This window comes from Canis lupus, chromosome 31 (genome assembly GCF_048164855.1).
Source record: "Canis lupus baileyi chromosome 31, mCanLup2.hap1, whole genome shotgun sequence".
NCBI classification, from domain to species: Eukaryota; Metazoa; Chordata; class Mammalia; order Carnivora; family Canidae; genus Canis; species Canis lupus.
Genome location: NC_132868.1, coordinates 21,156,963 through 21,181,046, shown reverse-complemented (window position 1 = coordinate 21,181,046; position 24,084 = coordinate 21,156,963). Strand labels below are relative to the sequence as shown.

Below are 24,084 nucleotides of genomic sequence, written 5' to 3'. Positions count from 1 at the left end.
TAATTTGCAATTTGCAGCAAATGCTGAGCCCTCAGAGGAGGCAGGAGAATAATAAATGTTCAATAGGTACAGACATCCAAGAGAGGATGCAGTGTCTTACTTACCATACTTACTATACTCACTTGCCTACTTAGAATAGAATGAGGCAGGGGAAAAAAGGTGCTGATAAGGGCTGGGGAGCAGAGAAATAAGGCCAAGGTGTTTGGCATCACCCCTTCAAAATAAGTTTCCTAGAAGAGGCCCTGAAACAGACATGGAGAGAGGAGTGAGCAAGAATTGATATTTGAGATATTTGTGTTTTTGCTATGTATTTTTTCCTCCAGACAACCATTCTAACAATGGTTCAAGAGAAAATTACTAAAGAATCTCAACAGCAACTACAGTGTTAATGTAATTTGTCTAATCTACAGTGCTAATCTAATTTGTTGGGGCCTTCTGTGTGTCAGGCACTACTGATAGCCCCACCAAATGTAATGGCGATGCCCTTGTTAATACAATAATTGGATTCACAAGTTTACTTCCCCTTCATAAGCTTACTCAAAGTCTGACCTCATGCAGCCCCTCCATCTCACTCATGATCTCTTGATTTTCTGACCTCAGAGCATTTCTTTCTGGATCACCTTGGAGTAGACAGAAGGAGACCCCGGCCCAGATGCCCTCCGAGGCCCTTTATCGCAGCCTGTCTCCATCCTTCCAGCTTCTGCCTGCTTTGTAGTTAACAGCCAATACCTGTGACCTTCGCAGGCTTTCTCTCCCAGGCAGTAGGGCTGCTTATCCTTATTGAGAGTGGGAGGTGCCTGTGTGTTTTACATCTACCTTCTACCCCTCGCTGCCCCCCCAATCCCCCCCACACACACACACACAGACACATAGCTCCTATGTTATCAAACAAACAGGTGAAACAAACTTTCAGGAGTCAGTTACTCCCAGAGGTATCTACAATTCAGGTGAAAGCTGACACTTCATCAGAAACTGCAGCCTTGCTTAACCTTTCTCCCCTATCCTGCTGCTGCGTTTCCTTACTAGTTTCTTCCTTAATGTATCACTAGCACCTGAATCCTTGACTCAGGATCTGATTCTGGGAGGATCCAATTTAAGATAGTTGGTACCAGAAACGGTCCTAGGAAGTACCCTCTAAGGATAAGATTCTGGAGTTGGATCGTAGGTTGGCCAGAAGGAAATGACTCCCTGCTAGTGGTAATAGGCCCTGACACACTAGCGTTGCAATTACTAAAACTTTCACTGAGACAGTACGGAGGTAGACGGGAATGCATGAACTTATTCATTATCAGCAGCATTTGAGAGATACAAGGGAACTCATAATTATGACTACCACAGAATTTGGTAACTTTCACTGGGTCTTCCTGATACATCAAGAAAGGCCTGCCATCTGCAGCATAGAATTATACACCATTAAAACAAAGACAAAACAAAAAACGGCTCCTAGCATGATACTGAGCCCTGATAGAGACAGAGAATCCGATCTTAGGAACTCAAGTAACTGGGACCAGAGCTGCCCCATCTTGAGCTGAGAGCTGTCTGAATTCCTAAGTCATAATGTTGGGCAGGCCCAACAAGAAGCCATCCAGAAGTGGTATATTCTGGATGTGGCTGGAGCTGGTGCAGAGGACACAGATAATCTGTGTGGAAGGTCAGCTCTGTTTTCACTCATTACTCATCACCCATGCACCAGTAACTTCTCTGCTAGCATGAAGTGAACTCTCCCCTCTCATGGCAGAGTTCCTTTGATCTACCAACAAAGGAGGAAAATAACCAGGTCTGATTCATGGATGGATTGAATATGTTGGTATAAGCCCCAAATCAACCATGGACTATATATATATCCTCACTCAGGGGTGGCCCTGAAAGACAGTGGAGAGGGGAAGTTCCCCAGCTGGACAGAGTTTGGACATTGCATCTGGTCATCTACCTTATATGGGGAGAGAAGTGGCCTGTGGTAAGGATGTGCATATAGAGATTCATGGACAGCAGTGAATGTCTTAGGGATTGATTAGGGACCTGGAAGGAGAAGGATTAAAGCCATCTGGAGAAGAAGCATACAGATGAACCTATGAGAGTGGGCTCAAAGTGTGAATATGTTCCATGCCCACCAGTACCACGTGTTTCACGCCCACCAGTAAGTATTCCTGCAGAAGAGACATACCACAAGCCGGACATTCCAATGGATGTCAGTTTGCCTCATTCTTGGCCATATCACTGACTAGCAAGCCCATGAACAAAGCCAGCCACGAAGGCAGAGATGAAGACACACTATTTATGAGCCCATAGCTCCCTTTCACCCAGGTGAACCTAACTGCTGGTATTGCTGAACATCTGACCCATCAGAAACAGAAACCAACACTGAGTCCAAATATAGCGTTAGCCCTTAAGAACAATGAGTCACTTTTCACTAAGTGAAAAGTTGATTACATTGGACCCTGTTCACTCTGAAAAGGAAAGCATTTTTCCTGATTGCAGTTTGATGTATATTCCAGGAATGGGCTTGCCTTTCCTTCCCACAGCCTCATTTCACTAGCCAAGACCCACAGAGCATCTGATTTACCAGCATGAAATGTTGCACAACAATGCTTTGAATGTGTGTCCGTGGGCACAAAACTCTAGGATCCATTAGTTCTACCACATACTACATCATCCAGAGGCTGGTGGCCTAATAGAGCGTTGACAGCCTCTTAAAGGCACAGCTGAAGTGCCAGCTTGGAGGTTATACCCTGTGAGGATGGAATCTGTGTAATCAATGGATAGAACATAGAAATTTGGCAATCAACCAGCAGAAGTAGGAAATGACCCCATTACCTTCACTCCCACTTGAATAATTTGTACTTCTTGTTCCTGCAAACTTAGGCTCTGTGGGTCTGAAGGTCCTGGTACCCAGGGGAGGTATGCTTCCACCAGAGGATATATTAAGAATTCAATTAAACTTAAAGCTATGGCTACCATCTGGTTACTGCCAGTAAACCAAAAGATACAAAAAGAGGTTGCCATACTATCAGGGGAATTGACTCTGAGGAAGTAGAACTGTGCTTCATAATGAAGGTGGGGGGTGTATGTTTGGTGCTCAGGTGGCTCACTGGGATATTTCTTGGTACTTCTATGGCCAATATTAAGTGTGAATGGGTAGCTGCAGAGCCATGGCCTAATAAAGGCATGGTAACCAGAAGCTCAGAACCCTGAGGTTGAAGGTCTAGATCATCTCACCAGGCTAGCCACGTAGCCTACCAGAAATTGTAGTCAAGGGCAAGAGGGGAATCTAGAGCAGATAGTAGCAGAGAAAAATGACAAACATTACAATCTCAGGACTAACTGCAGTAGTGAGGGCTATGGCTTCTCTCATGAACATACCTCTCATAACTTACCCCCAGAAACCTGGGCCAAAGGTACCTTTTTCTCCACATCCTTGCCAACACTTGTTAGCTCTTGTCTTTTTGATGATAGCCTTTTTAAGTTTCTGTGAAATAATGTCTTTTTTCCTTTGATTTGCATTTCCTGATGATTAGTGATGTTGAGCACTTCTTGATGTACCTGTTGGCCATTTGTATGTTTTCATTGGAAACTGTCTATTTGGTTCCTTCTCCCTCCAACCAGTTTTTAATTGGATTATCTGTTTGTTTGCTATTGAGTTGTAGGAGTTCTTTATGTATCTTTGATTTGTAACTATCAGATATAAGATTTGCATCCTATATCTACCCTATAGGTTGCCTTTTTATTTTGTTGATTGTTTCTTTGCTATGCAGAAGCTTTTTAGTTTGATATAGTTCTACGTCTTTTTTTTGGCTTTTGTTGTTGTGCTTTTGGTATCATATCCAAAAATATCATTCCCAAGACCAATGTGAAAGAGTTTTATTCATATGGGTTTTTTCCTATGAGTTTAGTGATTTCAGTTCTTATGTTTAAGTCTGTGGTCCATTTCAAGTTAGTTTTGTGAGTGGTGTAAGGCAGGGGTCCAATTTCATTCTTCTACATGTGATAATCCAGTTTTCCCTGCTCCTTTATTGAAGACTATCCTTTCCCTATTGTATACCTTCTAGGTAGCATGTAGGTAGCATGTTTGGTTTTTTTTCTTTTTACCCATCCACTACTTGATATCTTTTGATTGAAGAATTCAGTCCATTTACCTTTAGAATGATTATTGATAGATAAGGACTTACTAATGTCATTGTATTCTTTTTTGGCTGGTTTTGTAGTTCTTTTTTCCCTTTCTTCATTTCTGCCTTCCTTTGTGAATTATTGATTTTCCTTAGTGGCTCTGATTTTCTTCCTTTTATCTTTTGTGATTCTACTCTAGGTTTTTGTTTTGCAATTCCTGTGAGACATTTATAAAAATTTTTATATGAATAACACTCTATTTTATGCTGATAAAAGTTTAACTCAAATCACATTAAAAAACTCTAAACTTTGACTCCCTGCTTTTATGTTTTTGATGTCATAATTTACATCTTTTTATATTGTGTATCCATTAACAAACTTGTAGCTATAGTTATTTTTAATATTTTGTCTTTTAACCCCGATGCCAGAATTAAGTAGTTAACACACTACATTAGTATTAGAGTATTCTGAATCTATGTTTGTATCTACCTTGGTGTATATTTTCTCATTACTAATTAGCGTCCTTTTGTTTAAGCTTAAAGAACTTCTTTTATCATTTCTTGTTAAGCAGGTTCAGCAGTGATGAATTCCTTCAGCTTTTACTTATTGGGCAAGGTCTTTATTTCACCTTCATTTCTAAAGGACAATTTTGCTGGATAGAGTATTCTTGGTTGGCAGTTTTTTCATTCAGTCCTTGGAATGTATCATCCCATTCTTGCCCAGCCAGCAAGATCTCTACTGAAAGGTTCACCAATAGTGTTATGGGGATTTCCTTGTTGAGGGAATGTTTTTCCTTTTACTTCTTTTTAAATTCTTTGTCTTTGAGTTTAGACTGTTTTATTATATTATGTCGAGGGTAAGACCTCCTTGGCCTGACATTTTGGGGTGACCTATTAGCTTCATGAAATTGCATGTTTAAATCTCTCCTCAAATTTGGGAAATTCTTAGCCATTACTTCTTTAAATAAGTTTTCTACCACATTTCTCTCTCTTCTGGTGGGACTCCAATGATGTGCATTATTTCCCTTGGTGGTTTCTCATAGTCCCACCAAGTCTCATGGCCCACCGAGTCTCATGGGCTCTTTTCATGTTTTTTTCCTTTTGTTCCTCTGATTGATACTTCAATTGGTCTGCCTTCTAGCACACTGATTCTTTCTTTTGCTCAGTCAAGTCTATCGTTGAAGCTCTCTATTGAATTCTTCAGTTATTGTATTCTTCAAATCCATGTTTCTTTGTTTTTTCATATTTTCTATCTCGTTGTTGAACTTATTTTTGTATTGTTTTCCTGATATCATTAAATTGTTTATCTGTGTTCACTTTCAGCTCTTTGAGCATTTTTAGAACAATTATTTTGAATTCTTTGTCAGACAGTTCTTGGATATCCATTCTTTTGGACCAGTTACTAGCAGCTTAATGTCTGTATTCCTTAAGTGGAGTTATGTTCCCCTTATTCTTAATGATTCCTGAGGCCCATGTAGGTGCCTGTGCATTAGAAGAACTAGACTTTAGGAACTGACTTTGGTAAGGGAAGACATTCACTTGCAGGTGGGGGCATGCTGAAGTGTGCTGTGACCCCAGGTCTAGTAGTAGAGGGCTCCAACTATGGGAGCATGTGGCAATACCAGGTCCGGGGGAGGCATGATATCTCTTCGGCTCAGGCCGCTGGAGTCCCCAGCATCAACAACTATGTGTGCATGGTGAGGATGGGGAGAGGAGTTAGCAATGGTTGTAACAGCTGTTGTGATATTCAGTGGTACCTCCAGGTCCAGCACCTAGGGGTCAGAGCTGGTGGTGTGTACACTCTGAGCTGTGGGAGCCAGCTGCAGGTGCCTATGTAATGGCAGGAACCAGTTGCAGATACACATATCCAGGGCAGGCAGCAAGGGCCAGGGACAACTCTGGGTTCACTGACAGCTACAGAGGCCCTAAGTGTCAATAGGATTTTCTGTAGTGCAATCTCCCACTGCATGTGTGTACTTCAGTAGAGACTGGTATCAGGAGTTGGGTCAGAGGATTACAGATCACAGATGGAGGGGCTAGCTATACATTAGTACAGTGGTACAGGCCAGTTATAAAATGCAAGGCCTGATCTGGGCACATAAGCAGCTATGGGGGCCCATGGCTGCACAGTCTCTGTGGTGTGTGCACCGGGGGGTGTGCACTACAGTAAAGGCTTGTGATGGCTGTCTGGTCAGCAGCATGCAAGGGAACAGCTGGAGGGTCTAGCCCTGAGTACACACATAGCAGTCAGTGGGGGGGATGGTCAACAGTGAACATCTAGGCTGATGCAGTCACAGAGGTCCGAGTTAGCTGCCAGTGTGGATCCCAGGCTCTGGCAGGGGCAGAGTGGTGGGGGTGGTGATGGAGCAACAGGGACTCAGGTGGCTGGCATCAGTGAACACAGATACCCATAGAGCCAAAGCTGGTGAACCATGCAGAGGGGTCTGGCAGCTGTGCTGGCCATTTGTTCTTTCTTTAGGGTGAAAGCTGCTGGGTCTGTCTGTGTAGCAGGTCACTGTGAACCACAATTGGTCCTGCTGCATGGCTGCTCTCAGTAGCCCCTGCTTTCCTTTTTGTTCCTAGCTATCTCTATACATCTCAGTTTTGCCTGTCCGGGTGGGGCAGAACTGAAGCAGGTCTTTTCTGTGGTGCCATGACAGGCTGGAGAAGCTAGTTGCTTAGCCTGCTTTTCCTTTCCTGAGCAGAGGAGCTCTTTCTAACTGGGAAGTTCCCACTTGGCCCTGAGCATACCGCTTGGCAAGGCAGGGTGATGCAGACAGAATGAAGCTGTCCTCCTCCTCGTGCAGTTATGCTGAGTTTTGTTGTTGTTGTTGTTCCACTGTGTTGCTAAAATTTCTTAAGTGGACCCCAGAGCTGTTTTTGTTCATAGCTAGCTATCTAATTATTGCTCTTTATGTGGGGACAGGAGCTGGGGTCTCCTGTGTCACCATTTTGATGATATCACTCTCCTCATCATTATCATTATCATTATCATTATCATTATAATCTTTGTAACTTGATCACATGGCACCAGGATTGGGCAAAATGTATGTACATCAGCATTTATCAGTTGGATGAACACGTGGTTGGATAGGTGAATGGAGGAACAAATTTACTTAAACAAAGTTAAACAAATATTTTTTAGAAGTTCTAAAAGAAAGTTGCAAAGAAATGGCTGGCAGGATTAGTGCACACTAGATTCAGAGTTTAAAATGAACTTTAACGTCTGCACTAGAGAGTCTGTCCCAAGTGAAGATTGCTGAGTTAGGCAATAGTAGAAACTTCAGCATAAGGATAAACTTAGAAAGTGTTCCTACTCTTGAGTAGTGGCCCGGCAGTGCTGGTGTCCTTCCAGCTAGTAAACATGGAATATTGCTATGTGGCTTCTGATGGAATTTACCATGGTCTGATAGGAAATAATTCACATGAGCAAAACCGAAGGGAAAAAAGCTGAGATTACTAACTGCTGGCCAAGTAGAGCAGACAGTGAGATCAGCATGGTCACCACAGGCCAAACCACTAACTCCCTTCTCTTGGTAAGTAAGCACTGCCTGGAGCATTAGAATCAACTATGGTTGGATTATTTTATTGTAAAAGTGGCTACTCAGGGTTTCTCCATGTTTTTACTTTCATCTAGAACTCTCAGTTGAATATTACTTTATTACTCAGTTCCCAGGGCCATACACTTTCCCTGTGCAATATGTTCCAGGAACAGGAGGTTTCCTATTTGGAAAAGAGGTACTCATGTAAAGCCCTAGTGGATACTTCCCCCTTGCTCTCCCTCCGCAGAGATTCATAAGGGCTTACAGCCTCTGTGTCAGCGTGAGCTGCAGGGTTTAAGACATGCAGCCATGTTCATGTCTGTGCCTGGGACTGGTCCTTTCCATTCATCTAATCATGCCTCCGATAGACCTTTGGCAAGTGGGTTTCAGAGCGTCCCAATAAAGAAACTTGTGAAACTTTCCCCCACTTATTTTTAGGCTCCTTCCATCTGTCTTTGGAAAGAGGTAGAAACAAACATCTGAGGCAGCACAGTGAGAGCTCTGGGCAGTGCCAGGGTCTGAGGCTGCAGTTCTGGCTCTGTTTGTTCAGCTGTGCGGCCCACCTGTAGGCTGCCCCAGAGCAGAGATGTTGTCATTAGAGACACACACACACCTCCTCGCCACAGAAGGACAGACCAGATCTCATGTCTGGAAAGAGTGGGTCACTTCTGTAGCGACAGACTTGACCGATTCAGTTACTCAAAGCAACTACACTACTGTGCCGCCTCTGCTATCTTGCTGCCTCTACTCCCCTTCCTGGCTGACCTAGCTACATGCATGCACTCCCTCCACGAGGGACTTCTCTGTCAGAGGGCATCTTGTTTCCCCAGACCTTGCTTCATGCTTTGGCCTTGGCCCTTTACTGGAAGCTCCATCTCCCTCGAACCTTGACCCGAATAGGACAGCGAGGCCTTGGTGTGAAGTGGACCTGCCTCCATGGCAGCCATCACTGTCTTCCTCTTCTTGTTTCTTCTTTGAACACCAGTGCCAGGCACCAGCCACTCTCACTGCCTCTCCTTACCACCATCCTCACTGCTGCGAGAGCCACAGGCTGCTCCTGCCACACTGAATTCTCAGTCTTCCGTAAGTGTTGCAGGGAATCTGAATTTAGAGACTTTCCTCAGACTTGCCCCACAGTTCCTCTCGTCCTAATTCTATAACAGAGCAATAGAACAATCTGTGTCCCTTTCCTCTCCTTTTGTGACCCCCTGAACTTGAGCCAGGCCTGCTAAGCCTAGAAGGGCAGACTGCTCCCCTAAGCCTGGGCCTTTGGCAGCAATCTGTATGACTGTATAAAATAATTTATGGTTTGCCTATCAGAGTCCACTTTCAATCTGTTTGGCTAGCAGATGTTGGGCCTTCACTGCTTTAGGGAAAAGGGGACTTGAGCCAAAAGCAAAGAAAGACACAGAAGATAATCTTGGACTTTTGTATTTTCAAGGGTCCAGATCTGGGGTTAGTGTGCTTTAAAAAAAATTTTAGGAGAAGGTTTCACTATGTGTGCTTTTTGCCTTCATTTGTTTTTTGTTTTTTGTTTGTTTTTTGCTTTTTGCCTTCTATATTGACTTTTTTTTTTTTTAAAGATTTTATTTATTCATTCATGAGAGACACACAGAGAGGCAGAGACACAGGCAGAGGGAGAAGCAGGCTCCATGTGGGGAGCCCAATGTGAGGGACTCTATCTCAGGACCCTGGGATCATGACCTGAGCCGAAGGCAGACACTCAACTGCTGAGCCATCCAGGTGCCCCTATACTGACTTTTGAACCTTACAACTAGATAGGAATATGATTCCACTGTGCAGTTTTATAAAGAAACTAGAATTTTATAGCCAGGCAATTTGTTTTTCATGAAAACAGAAAGACATTTTCAGATATGTAAGGACTTGTGTACCCTTGAAACAAGTTTTTGAAGATGTATTGCAACAGAATGATAAATGGAGCAAATTAAGAGCATCAAGATTGGGGATATTACAGTATAAAATGATTATTGCTGAGTAATTAATCTATTTAAAATAGAAATATTCCTTAAAATATGCTGTAACTGGTTATTAAACTGAATGATATCATCAAAAATTATTCTCCATACAATATTCTGAATCTGAAATCCTCTAATTAAAAAAAATATATATATAAATTCAATTAATGAACATGTAGTGTATTATTAGTTTCAGAGGTGGAGTTCAGTGATTCATCAGTTATATATAACACCCAGTGCTCATTATATCAGGTGCCCTCTTTAATGCCCATCACCCAGTTACCCTATTCCCCTTCCCCTTCAGCAACCCTCAGTTTGTTTCCTAGTGTTAAGAGTATCTTATGGTTTGTCTCCCTCTTTGATTTCATTTTATTTTTCCCCCCTTTCCCCTACATTCATTTGTTTTGTTTCTTTAATTCCATATATGAGTGAAATCACATGATAATTATCTTTCTCTGAGTGACTTCTCTCGCTTAGCATAATATTTCACTCTAGTTTCATCCACATCATTGAAAATGGTACAATTTTGTTTTTTGGGGCTGAGTAATACTCCATTGTTTATATATACTACATCTTCTTTATCCATTCATCTGTCAATGGACATCTGGGCTCTTTCCATAATTTGGCTATTGTGGACATTATTGCTATAAGTATTGGGGTACAGGTGCCCCTTTGGATCACCGCATTTGTATCTTTTGGGTAAATGCCTAGTAGTGCAACTGCTGGGTCATAGGACTAAAATCCTAATAGTAACAAAGGTTAAGGATAGGGAATAGAGAATAAAAGTTTGTCAAACTTACTTTGTTTGACTTATAGAAATATAAGATTTGTTTTACTTATAGAAATATAAGATATCGTTTCATTTTTGACTCTGACAAGGAGTGAAATATAGGGTAAAGTACTTTTGCAAAGCTTTGAGTAGAATGACATATGGGATATATATACTATGCTATATCAAATGTATATTATACAAAGCTCTGAAAATGATAAAAGGAAAACCTATATAATAAAAGGAGAAAACAAAAAATAGTTGGAAGTATAAAACAGAATGAAAAAAGGTAACAGTTAAAGATAATTATGATGGTACATTAAAATGATTTTAAAATAAATTAAAATCTCCCTATTAAAAGGCTAACATTCTTGGGCACCTGGGTGGCTCAGTTGGTTAAGCATCTGACTTCAGCTCAGGTCATGATCTCAGCATCCTGAGATCGAGCCCTGCATCAGGCTGCACACTCAGTGGGGAGTCTGTTTCTCCCTCTCCCTCAGCCCCTCCTCTTGCTTGTGTTCTCTCTCTCAAATAAATAAAATCTTTTAAAAAATAAAAATAAAAACATAAAAGGCTAGCATTCTGAGTCAGAAAACAAAATCTAATAATGTATTGGTTTTAAGAAATGCACTTAAAACCAAATGAGACTCCAAAAAGCCTTATATGCAAAAGGATGGTCATGAGTATATCAGATCTTCTTAACAAATAGTACTGAGGCAACTGAATATCCACATACTCCAAAAAATGAAGTTGGACTCCTTGTCTTATACCTATCCCAGAACTAATTCAAAATGGATCATTGACCCAAATATGAGAATAAAGCTATAAAGATCTTACAAGAAAACAGAAATAATCTTAATGACCTTAGGCAAAGTTTTATTAGATATGATACCAAAAGAATAAGGAACAAAAGAAAAATAAACTTCATAAAAATTAAAAATTTGTGTGCTTTGAATGATACCATTGAAAAAGTGAAAGCCCACAGAATGGGAGAAATATTGGCAAATCATATATCCAAAAAGGGACTTTTATCCAGAATTTATAAAGGACTCCTAAAAAACTCAATTATAAAAAGACAAAATTAACCCATTTTTTTTAATGGGCAAAGGTTTTGAATAGATATTTCTTCAAAAGGATATACAAATGGCTGATAAGCACTTGAAAAGATATACTGGGTGATATCATCATGATGGCAGCATAGGTCATTCCTTATTTCAGCCTCCCTCACAAGAACACCAACTAGCAACTATTCATAGACAAGATACTATTGTGAAAATCCCGTAACCCAGGGGTGAGACTGAGGAACTCCTTGGGGCCACAGAGACCCAGACGGACGACTACATTAGAAGGGTTAGAAGAGTTGGGGTGCATGGGTGGCTCAGTTGGCTGTGTCAGACTCTTGGATTGGGCTCAGGTCATGATCTCGTGATCGTTGGATCAAGCCCCAAGTTGGAGTCTGTGCTGAGCTTTATATTCTCTCTTCTTCCAGCTCATGCTCTCTCTTTTTCTCTCTCTCAAATAAAAAAAAATATTTAAAAAGAAGGGAAGAGAGGGACGCCTGGTTGGCTCAGTGGTTGAGCGTCTGCCTTGGGCTCAGGGCATGATCCTGGAGTCCCAGGATTGAGTCCCATGTCAGGCTCCCTGCATGGAGCCTGCTTCTCCCTCTGCCTGTGTCTCTGCCTCTCTATATATCTCTCTCATGAATAAATAAATAAAATCTTTTTTAAAAAAAATAAAAAATAAAAAATAAAAAGAAGGGAAGAGAAGAGGCAGCTTGCGTGTTTCATTCCACCATCCACTTGGACAGACACTTTGGCGATGAAAATGTCAGCAGGCCACCTGGCAAGTGGCAGACCAGCGGGCCGGTGGTGCAGATCACCTTGAATGATATGGCAGGGAGCACAGGACACAGCAGAAGCCCCAAGAAGTCGTCCCCATGTGGAGAGGCCATTGGTAATGGCAGTGAGGTTTGGTTCTACTCCAGGAAACATTTTCAAAAGGTAGGAATTTACCCTGAGGGTTATTTTGCTTCCTCTTTGTATTAAACACGAAACTCCCCTTTCAGTCTTGGTGATTGGTCCTTTGGATTTCCCCAGTTACATATGCCTACTTGAAAAATCCAGAAACGTGTGGAAAGCTTTGATGTGCATAGTGCTTTCGAGCGTGGGCTCCAGAGCTGGACTGTACCCTGCTCGTACCACTAGAGCAGGCTCTTTCCACTAATACCTACTTGTTACTTCCGTTCGTACCCGACCTGTTCAGGCCTCTGTTGCCTCGTCCGTAAAATGGGAATAACAAAATTGTCGATCTCCTTGTTGTGAGGATTACATGAGTTAATACTCATCGAACCCTCAGAACAGAGCCTGACACATCCTACAGCCCTGATTAGGCAGAGAGCCACACCAGCCCCCCTGTCCAACTGTTAAGCATAACCTCTGCAAAACCTGCAAAAACAGGGAGCCTGAACAGTGACCCTGGCAGGCTCAGAGCCCAGCCTGTGATCCTGCCTGCTTGCTGAACACAACCTTTGGCCTTGCACAGGCAGGGAGCCCTGATGGTGACTGGACTCGATTGCAGAGTATAGTGGGCCCAACCTGATGAAGGAACCCAGACGTCAGCGCTGCCTGGCCGGAGAGCACAGTCTCTAGCCCCACCCAACTGCAGGATACAGCTGGAGGCCCCTTCTGACCACAGGACCTGGCCAGCAACCTTGCTTTTACATGGCTGGCAAGTTTCTGTTGGCTGTTCCCAAGAGGCTTCAGTTCTCAGGACTTTTCTGCAGGACTGCTGGAGTGTCCTCATGACATGATGGTTGGCTTGCCCTAGAGCAAGTGATCCAGATGAAAGCAAGGTGGAAGCTACAATGTCTTTGTGACCTAACCTCAGAAATAATAAACTGTCATTTCCTCAGTATCCTACTGGTAACACTGATCAGTACTCTCCAGCATGGGAAGGAATTTCATAAAGACATGAAACCAGGAGGTGAGGGTCAGTGGGGTTCATTTTGAAGCCTGGCTACAACAATCTGCCTTATTGACCCTAACCCTGCCACATACAAAATATATTCACTGCTTCCAAATCCTTCTTGCTCCTCAGACCTCAGATGGCGGGGGATCCCTGGGTGGCTCAGCGGTTTAGCGCCTGCCTTTGGCCCAGGGTGCGGTCCTGGAGTCCCGGGGTCAAGTCCCGCGTCAGGCTCTTGGCATGGAGCCTGCTTCTCTCTCTGCCTGTGTCACTGCAGATATTCTACAAAAAAAATATGTTATAATTTATACAATTTTCCTTAGAATTGGACATGCGGTTTTTTATACTTGTTTCCCCCCACAAAAGTGTAATTACAAAGACATCCCTACTGTTCTGGAGACATTTTTGTGATGTATTTTTAAATTTTAAAAAGTGGGATGTGATCTTATGTACGTGTGTGTATGTATGGATATATAGTATTTTAAAATAGAATTGGGAACTGCTAGCAGAGATTATCTTTGGATGATAGGATGCAGATGACTTTTTCCCCTTTATGATTTCATGCTTTTAACAGTGAATATGTACTACTATTATCATCAGAAAAAGCATTAAAAAAAAAAAAAAAGGAATCCTGCCCATCCCTCAAGACTGTCACCCATTAAGACTACCCAAATCCCTGTCAAGTCAATCTCTTTTTTTTCTATAATTTCATTATCGTTCTTTTCCTTGTACAATCCCATTTCTTATTATTTGGCATTTGTATGGTACTCTTCTCCAGTTATAAATGCCTGCCTAGCAGCGTGAGTGTACCACCTAGGTCTGGCGCTCCAGAAAATGGCCTTGCTGCTCTCACCTAAGCCTGACACCACACACAGGCAAGGCAGGCCCGTTCTCCCAGGCTCTGATTTCTTGGAGGGCAGGCACTGTGGCCATTTGTCACTGTCTCCCACTACCACCCATTGGACTGAAGTCCTCTTCCTATTAGAAACTTGTTATCCAGTCAGTGCTGAAAAGGACTGGCTGGTGGTATAAATGAGTCAGGTGGTGGGATTTTTATGGGTGCCCCAGGCCTTTTCCTCTTTCCTGCAACTGATGTCATTATCCCGGCCACGGGGAGGAATTTTCTGGCCTGGAAAAGTGGAAAGTGACCCTGGACAATAATGCACTCCCTATTAAATCACAGCACATCCCAGAGGGCTGCCCAGCGCATCACAAGGAAAGAAGAAACCAAGATCACACAGGAGGCCGGAGCTAGGACTGGTGGGGGTGGCAGTTGGGGCGTCCAGGTGTGCCCCTCTCCCCTCCCATTTCCGGCTACAGAACTGGTACCCTAGGGGTGTGGGCTCAGCACGCTGTCAGGGTGCAAAGGTTTCTGTAAGAACAAAGAGCCTAAGAGTTGGGCTTTGGTCAGTGAGGAGAGCTACTGGGGTGGCCGACGAATCTCTCGCTGGAATGGCCTTTCCCTTTGTGGGCTGGCTCTCCCAAGTGGTTGGTGAGGTGAGGAGGAGCCAGGGACTCGTTCTTTCTCCCTCATGTCCAACATAAACACCTTTTTAAAAAGCAGCAGATTAACTAGAGTGGGAAGTAGGGGAAAGGCAGCCTGAGGAGGCTGCAGAGTTCCCCTCCAGACGCAGATAGAGGGGCCCAGGCCACCTAGCTCACCAGCTAAGAGGACCTGACAGATTTAGGGCCACTGTAAATGTGGCGAGAACAAACCTCAGTTCCCAGAAGTCTATTTTTCTGTCACTTCTATCCTGAGCTCCCTTTCCACTGGGGTCTGGACAGAAACCCAGTCTGCGTTGATAGGGCATTACAGCTGAGTTCCAGGAAGCTTACAGCACTAAAGCACTGGGTGCAGGTGCCAGAAGTAAATACGGGCATATCTTGTTTCGTTGTACTTCACTTTATTGCACTTTGTGGATACTGCATTTTTTAAGAAAGTTTGTGGCAACCCTGTGTCAAGCAAACCTACTGGCATGCTTTGTCCAACAGCACTTGCTCAGTTCCTCTATGTCACATTTTAATAATTGTTGCCATATATCCAAGTTTTTCATTATTATTATATTTGAATTGCTGCAATTTCAGATAAAACTTGAATGGATGAGGAGTTGCTTCTCACGGAGGAGCAAAGAAAGTGGTTTCTTGAGATGGAACTCTCCTGGTAAAGATGCTGTAAAAATTGTTGAAATGACAACAAAGGATTTAGAATATTATATCAATTTAGTTGATTAAGCAGTGGCAGGAGGGACGCCTGGGTGGCTCAGCCGTTAAGCGTCTGCCTTTGGTCAGGGCGTGATCCCAGGGTCCTGGGATCGAGTTCCTCATCCGGCTCCCTGCATGGAGCCTGCTTCTCCCTCTGCCTGTGTCTCTGCCTCTCTCTGTGTGTCTCTCATGAATACATTAAAAAAAAAAAGCGGTGGCAGGGTTTGAGAAGACTGATCCCCAATTTGAAAGAAGTTCCACTGTGGGTAAAATGTATCAAACAAGATTGCATGCTACAGAGAGATTGTTCATGAAAGGAAGAGTCAATGTGGCAAACTTCGTTGTTTTTTTGTTTTGTTTTGTTTTGTTTTGGTTTTGTTTTGTTTTGTTTGAGAGAGAGAGAGTACAAGTGAGGGGCGGTGAGGGGCAGGGGGGGAGGGAGAGAATCATAATTAGACTCCATGCTGAGTGTGAGCGCAGAGCCTGATGCAGGGCTGGATCCCATGATGCTGAGATCATGACCTGAGCCAAAATCAAGAGTCAGACACTTGATCAACTGAGCCACCGAGGCACCCCATATCGTTCTCTTATTTTAAGTAATCACCACCGCTACCCCAGCCTTCGGCAACCACCACCCTGATCAGTCAGCAGCCAGCAACACCTGGGCAAGACCCTCTACTTATGACTCATTGGAAGCTCAGATGATGGGTAGTATTTTTTTTTTTTTTTTTACCAATAAGAAATTTTTTATTAAGGTCTGTGCATAGTTTTTGTAGACACAATGCCCTTGCACACTTTTTTTAAAAAAAAGATATTATTTATTTATTCATGAGAGACACACAGAGAGAGAGGCAGAGACATAGGCAGAGGGAGAAGCAGGCTCCCTGTGGGAAGCCTGATGCGGGACTCGATCCCAGGATCCCGGGATCATAACCTGAGCCAAAGGCAGACGTTCAACCACTGAGCCACCCAGGCGTCCCTGCTCTTGCATACTTAAACAGACTGCAATGGAGTGTGGTTTAGGGGGACACATTCAAGCCAGAATGGCAGGTGTATGCAGTTCGCAGAGAAAAGGAACTTTCCTTTCTCTCCTATTCCTGCTTCTCACGGTTTTTATCCAAGCATTTTAGCTATCCCCTTGAGACATCATTCCCTTAGGGTCCTTAGGCCTTTGGAAACCAAGGTGAACACCTTCCTTCTGCTTTCTGTCCTCCTTCATCCCTTCCCTGGGGGCAGACAACTCAGTCATCTGAATCCAAGCAAGAGCAAAAGGGAGAAAAACCAATCAAGCTGCCACATAAAGAGACCATTCTTACTCCTGGAGTACTGAAGAGAAGCTAGTGGGGGAGGCTTCGTGGCTTTGGGATTCCAGTCATGTCCTCCTTGGAGACAAAAGGTGATAAGCAGCAGTGGTTCCCTTAGCGAGTAAGAAGAGAGGGAGAAGCTTTTTAAAAACATGTTTATTTTAAATTTTTACATAATCTTTGGGTAATTCAGAATGAGATTAGGCATGTTTCAGACACTTCTGAGATGGAGGTCTCCAAACCAAAATGAATAGCTTACGTGATTGAAGGACTGGGGGAACACATGACAAAGGATGAAGAGACACCTACTGACAAAGACACAAACCCCTTGGGACGGGGACTTCCCTGCAGCACACAGTCACCATTTTTAAGTTACCTGTCGCAAATATTAAACATCTCACCAGACCAACAATAATACCCCTGTCTTATTTGCATTTTACTAGTTTCCATAGAGAACACAGAATTAAAAGTTCCATAGACCCAGAATCACACTTAAATTAATTTGATCCCTTATATTAATAATAACAATTAAAAGCTAGCATCTACCCAGTGTAGTCTCAGTGTCCACACCAACGCCTATCTCCCACTGGTGGAATGCCACCTTCCTCTGTTTATGATTCAAAGATTGCAATGAGTGCATCGAAAGAGAACCTAAAGCAAGCTGAGAATTCCTGGGCGCACAGAGGTGGAGAAGACTCCCTCTACACAGCAGGAAGCAGCCCAAATGCTCTGCCTATTCCCAAGCCAAAAGACCAGAGCTGCAAGGAGGGAGCAGGAGGAGGAGGGACACTTCTGCACTTGCACCCCCGCTGCCTTGGATGGTTTCCTGGGTGCTCCAGCCAGGGCAGTTGTCGTCTCCCAGTAGCATAGTTAATTCCCTGATGATGGGATTCCCTCTCTGGCTTCCCTCAAAGCAAGGTCCTGCCCAGGTGTGAGCTTGGAGCAGGTTCTTATTGGAAGAAGGAGGGAGAGAGGCAAAGAAGCCACTATGTACTAAGCACCTGCTATGTGCCAAGTACAGACCCGGGACAGGTGTTTCATGTAAGCTTAACAACAACCCTGTGAGGTAGGCTCATTACCTCCATTTAGCAAATGTGGAAACAGAGCCTCAGGAGAATTAGCCCATGGTGGCATGGCTAGTAAACAGGGGAACATCAATTTGAAAACCCAGGGCTTCTCTCTCCAGGACTCCTTCTACTGCCCATATAACCCAAGGGTCTGGCAGCATGAGAGCACTCCAGCTCCCAGACCGCTGGTCTAGAACTCAAGCTGAAGAGGCCCTTGAGCACATGGAGCCAGGAGTCCACAAGCCTGGGTCTAGGAGCCCTGGCTCTACAGCATTACTTTGTAACCCTGAGTGAGTCCTTTACCTTCTCCTCACCGGGGCCAGACCAGTCCAGTGTGGTTCTTCACCTGGGAAGGGGGTAGCAAAACTCCCCAGGAAGCTTATTTGCACACCACGGTGGGAGGGGCTCTATCTGGAGACTCTGACGTTGCCCCTTGCCGGAGAGGTGGAGGGCATAGCCGTCTGATAAACCATTATCTCTAAGGTTCTGTATTTTTTTTTTTTAAGATTTTTTTTAAAAATTTATTTGAGACAGAGAGTGAGAGAGGCAGAGACACAGGAAGAGGGAGAAGCAGGCTCCATGCAGGGAGCCCAATGTGGGACTCGATCCTGGGTCTCCAGGATCACGCCCTGGACTGAAGGTGGCGCTAAACCGCTGAGCCACCCAGGCTGCCCTAAGGTTCTGACTTCTGAGAGCAACTTTAAATTCTAGGGAACCACATCCCTAACTCCCTGAGACACATTCTGCAAAAAAGCCCATGAAGGTCAAAGAAATCATCGGATCGGGAGGCTTTTAAAGTACAAAATGCCTTAAAAGTAATTTGAGAGAGGGAAACAATCTACTGTTTTAGAGGGGAAAAACAAGGTGGCAGGCAGGAGGGGGTGGGGCAGGCATTGACAGGGAAGCAGCGGACACGGTGTGCGAACCCAGCTGCAGCGAAGGGTCAGGCCAGGCCGAGCGTGGACAAGTCAGGTTTTTGGCATTTGGCTTGCCAGGTGTCTGCCATGGGGCTGCACTCAGAGGGAGCGGTTTCCTTAAAAAATAACTTGAGCCTTGAAGTTTGGGCAGACCTTAGAGAATAAACATGGGCAGTAAAGGCAGAAGGGAAAACACAACTCAAATGACTCAAACATCTGCTTGACGTGTTTCTCCACTTCCTCTAAAAGCTCCTCCACCGCGCAGCTCAGCGAAGCCCTCTCCGACCACAGTCACGGCAAATGCGTGGCCCCTCTGAGCATGAGAGCGGACAGCACGGAGTCGGCCTCGCCACGAACGCCCTGAGCACTGAGCACACTGAATCCTCCCTGTCTCTCTCCCACTGAACTGTGGACAGCCGGAGGATGGAGACCGTGCCCTTCTGTGCCTCTCTTCTCCATATGGAGAAGGTGTGGGTTCATCAAGACCCTCTGCTCAGAAGCACCCAGGCTAAGGACCCACCAAACCAGCCAGAGAGACAGGAATGCCACCTCTCCCAGGGGCATGGGCTTTGGGAGAAACTTTGTTCTGGAGGAATCGACATGTTTCCTATGCCCAGTACCACTCATTGGCCCCCAGAGCCACCCTATAATACTGGCCCAATCATAATTTGGGAGAATTTCTTTAAAATGTGACATCGGTGTAAAAGTGCAGGTTTGAAGCAATGGAGAGTGCTGGTTTGTGAAAATAAGGAGAAAACAGCCCAGCTTTGGCAGCCCTGGTGGGAAGGTGGTATGGAAAGAATGCTAGGTGTGTGTGTACATGTGTGTGGCAGGAGGCTTTGGGCTCGCACACCTCTGCAGCTACGGGGCAGGCTGGACCTGGCTGCTTGCTGTTGGGACTCCTACAGCCTGTGGTTCTCGCTCACAGAAGGCCCACAGTGCGGGCCGCAATTGTTTAGGAGCGTGATCTGCCCAGACTTGGTGGAGAATGGCGAGGGGGACCTGACCAGGGAGCCCATGCTCAGCAGCGAATCCTCCGGAAGCCAGGCAGTGTAGCTTTCCCCAGCAGGTAGATGTCCTCATCTGTGCCCTGGTTGAGGTGCTTCACCAGATTCTTCTCGAAGAGGAGTGGGTGGTAGGCGCCCATCGTGCAGGCACTGTCAAAGAACTTCTGGTAGTAGTAGCACACATCAGTCTTACGCTTAGATGGGAGGAACTCGTAAATATCCACCTGGTCACACAGTGTCATCATGATGATGATACCTGAAGAGGAGAGCAGAGGTAAGTCCTGCCCGACAACCCACTCCAGCACCCTAGAGGTCTGCCCCGTGAGTCCAGCAGCTCAGAAACCCAAACCTGGGGAGATGTCGATCTAGAGTTTCTGTTGACAACTCTGATTCTCAGCCCGAGCTCTGCCAGTAAGCCAGTCCAGCAGGCTTCCTCAGGGTGCAGGCTGCTGAGCTTATGACCTGTGAATCCCTAAACACTAGAGGACTGAAGTGCTCCGTTCATCAGTCACTGAGTGTATCGGTGTGAACATGAAGAGGGAGGACAAGAGGACAGAGGAGACAGTACCATCACACGTAGATAGTACTTTCTAGCACTTGTGTATCCAGCGGGAGCCTCGCAGGTGGCGCTGACTGGGGGGAGTTGTTTCTTAACGGTACTTCAGAGAAAGAGTGTGGGTGGGGAGGCTGTCCTTCCCTCAGCTGCCAGGGGGGTGGTGGGAACAGGAACTTGCGTAGCCCATATTGACGGGCTCCATTCATTCCGACAGGAGATAGAGCGGAGGGGGTGAGGCCAGGTTGGCGCTCTCGGGGAGGTGGCACAGAACACTGTGCTGGAGACACAACCCAACGAGAGGCAGGAGACTCCTGCTACACCCACGCTCGTCCCCACCTGGCTCAAGTGTCTCATGCAGGACACGTCTCTCCCTGGGCCTCAGGGTCTCCATCTGCCCCGAGGGGTGATCCAACCGCTTCTCCTACCACACAGGTTGTTGCTAGCATACAGTGAGATCATGGCTCTCAGACTCCTCCTAACAACCCCTTCTGACCCCTTAGGATGAAGCAGTTCTCACTAATAGCCAAACTGTGAACTGCTAGCAGCAACTATGTTCCAGAGGAATCAGATATGGGAAAAGCCCTCTCTGGCTGCCCCTGGTCCAGTGGGGGAGAAAAGATACTTCTGCAACCAAGCTGGGGAAGGCGCAACAGAAGTGGCTTCTGGAAATTATGGGAGGGAGCACCTCCTATGGGTCTCAAGTAAATCTCCCAGCAGCAGTGGTATGGGGCCCGGTAGGGGCCATGACCAGGAGGGATGGATGAGGGCAGGGCTGGCAGTGGAGGGGACTGCATGGATAAACACCAGCCACTGGGGCGATGGGAGAGTGTTCCCCAGATGCTTTTCCAACTATTCCTGCTCATAAGGTCTCCCAGAAGAGCCCCAAATGCATACATACAGAAGTTGAAGAAAAAGGTATGAAGATATGGTCCTGAGATGGCCCCCATCCCTTTCTCCAAGGAGTGCGTGTGACATTGAACACTCAGTTGTTCATGAGCTCAGAGGACAGTTCCCACGGGGCTACCCTGTTCTGCACCCAGAAGAACCCATCAAACTAAGAGACTCTTAAAGACAGAGAACTGAGGGTTGCTGGAGGGCAGGTGGGCAGGGGAAGGGCTGGAAGGGTGGTGGGGATTAGGAGGGCACTGGTGATGAGGAGCACGGGGGCTTGTATGTAAGTGATGAATCACTGAATTCTACTCCTGACACCGATATTATACCATGTATTAACTAACTAGAATCTAAATAAAGTTTTGAGGAAAAAAATGTAAAATTAAAAAAAAAAAAAAAGAATGCTTCAGTCTCACCTCCCACCCTGAGGGAGTCTGCATTCCAGGAGAGCAAGCACATCACACAGGGTGGTGTCCTGGAGCTATCTGGAGGAGAAGAGCCATCCTGCGGGGGGGGCGGGGGGGGCAGAGGAAAGAGCTGCCCTTCCATGTGTCCAAGAAGAAAGTCTGAAGCCCGCATTTAGGACCCTCTGGCCTCAGACCGCAGCCCACCTACACCAGCTCCCTCAGCTCCATTCACGACCCTCAAACCCCATAAAGCTTTGCCTCTCATTCTTCTCAGGGCCATGACTAGGGTACTCACCGGGTTAAGGCCGATTTTTAAAATTTTGAATAAAATATTATTGATTCTTGTTTGTCCTCGGATTCCAGTATGGCTCAGCATAACATGATCACTGATCCTGTCCTTATTTAAAATGTTGATATTTCACTCAGCTTAAAATCTTACATTAATTGTGATTTTTAAAAGATACCGTATGCATAGTATTTACCCAGTCACTGAATTTTTTGGTGCCCCCTTAAATTGGGAGGCCAATGCCTGCCTCCCCTCCTCTTCCAAATCCCAGTGCTGCCCTTCCTGTTTTCCTGCCCCCTCCCCACACCAAATCCACCCCTTACCCGGGCCTGGCCCAATGCCACTCCTTCACCAAGCTCGCTGACAGAAGGGGTGCTCCCTCCTGGCTTTCTGACCCCTGATTGAACTCCCCCACAAACACCCTAAAGAAAAAGGATTCTCTCTTATTGGTGTCTGGATCTTACCTAGAACTTGGCACAGCCTACACACACAGCAAAAACCTAGCAATTGTTTGGTAAGCAAAGAATTGGATGAATGAATGAATGAATGAGATCTCATTTTCTAATCTCTTCTAGAAACAAACATGAGAGGTCTTTCCCCAGATACGGACTCACCGAGCATCCCGGAGGATGGGGGGTTGGGCTGGATCTCCTCTGGGGAGACTTCTTGAATGATGTCCCATAGCTCCCAAGGCATCTGGGGCTTGAGAATGTAAAAAGGCTGGTCGGGATGCAGCTTGCGATAGCTCTTGTAGTTCTCAAAGAAGCTGTAGTCGGGGCTCTGGTACCACTGAAAGGGAAGGAGAGGGTCTTCTCAAGAAGAGGGATGTGCCTCAGAGCCCCTTCCTTGGAGCTGACTCCAGATTTCTCCGCATCACAGCTCTCACTTGACAGCACAGCGGACCCAGCACACAGCCGGTGCTCACAGGGAGTTTTGAGCTTGGCCACCCCAGCACAGCCTCAAACTTTGGGATCATGACTCAGGGAATGCTATCAGGGCCCAAAGGGGCCCTTGGCACCATCTAATCCCACTTCTTATTTTTAAAGGGGCGAAAACTGGGGCACAGCTTGCCACACTGTCGGTCCCGAGCCCCTGTCCCGCCCCAGGCAAACTTCAGTTCTAAGTGAGACCAGAGCAAGACTGTGGAGGCTGAGGTGGCGAGGGCGCCGGGGATGGATGACCAGAGCCGTCAGCTCCCAGGGGGTCTGACTTCAGAATCCAGTGTCCCCAGGACAGCAGCCTCCAGCCTTGCGCCCTGACACCGTTGTCCTGTGGCACTGCGGCACGTAGGGAGAGGCTGGTTGACACGCCCGACGGACAGCAAGTGTGCCACTCTGGAGGAGCTGCAGAGCAAGGGGGCCTGAGACTCCCAACCCCAAAACAGAGCCCTCCGCTTGGTAAACAAAGTCCTGGGCAGGCGACTTCCCCTCTCCGTACTCTAGTCTCCTCACCTGTACAAGGGAAACAGCCATGCCTCTATCTACTTCCCTCTGTTGTTATGAGTTGAAATGGGAAGAATTCTGGAAAGTGAAATGGTGATTCTGTCCCAGGAATGTGTAATCACTGTCTACTCCTGCTGATCCGCACCCGAAATGACTGTACTGGACGGCCCCACCCGACAGTGAGAAATCCAGCCACCCCGACTCCTGACCCGCGCCAGAGTTAAGAGAGAAACACGGCCCTGTGGGGCCGAGCACAGCAGCGAGGCTGCAGGACAGGAATACTTCTGCGCTGCTCGTCCGGATGACGAAGGAGCCAGTCTTCAGGGCTGGCCCAGGTCAGCCGTGACTTTCAAAACCCAGGAACTTGGGAGCATCTCTAGGCAAACGGAAGACTCAATCTCTCTTTCCCACGGACGCCCACCTACCTTTGGGATATCTGAATGGTAAACAGACGGGTCCCATACAATTAGGATTCCTTCGTTGTACAGACTGTCCTTGAGGAAGCGCCCTTCAGTGGTGACCAGCTGCAAGGAAGAAACAGACCAACTGTCACCTGGATGCTGACATGTAAACGCTTGCCTCGTAGTACTGACTGGCAGGTCACAAGCACCACCAGAGGCCCCAGGGCCCGTGAGGCTTCTGTCTTGGTGT

General features: G+C 45.8%; 1 protein-coding gene across 7 annotated transcripts in view; it reads right to left on the bottom strand.

The window, feature by feature from the left end:
* Window positions 1–16,999: 16,999 nt before the first annotated feature.
* Window positions 17,000–24,084, bottom strand: part of ST6GAL1 (ST6 beta-galactoside alpha-2,6-sialyltransferase 1) — a 121,974-nt gene continuing 114,889 nt past the window's right edge. For all 7 annotated transcript variants that reach the window (XM_072807773.1, XM_072807775.1, XM_072807771.1 and 4 more), the window contains 3 exons: window positions 23,859–23,957; window positions 22,606–22,780; window positions 17,000–20,107 (listed from right to left, as the gene is read on the bottom strand). In XM_072807773.1, the coding sequence (XP_072663874.1) occupies window positions 19,866–20,107; window positions 22,606–22,780; window positions 23,859–23,957 (516 nt within the window). In that variant the 3' untranslated portion in view covers window positions 17,000–19,865. The remainder of the gene's footprint in view (window positions 20,108–22,605; window positions 22,781–23,858; window positions 23,958–24,084) is intronic.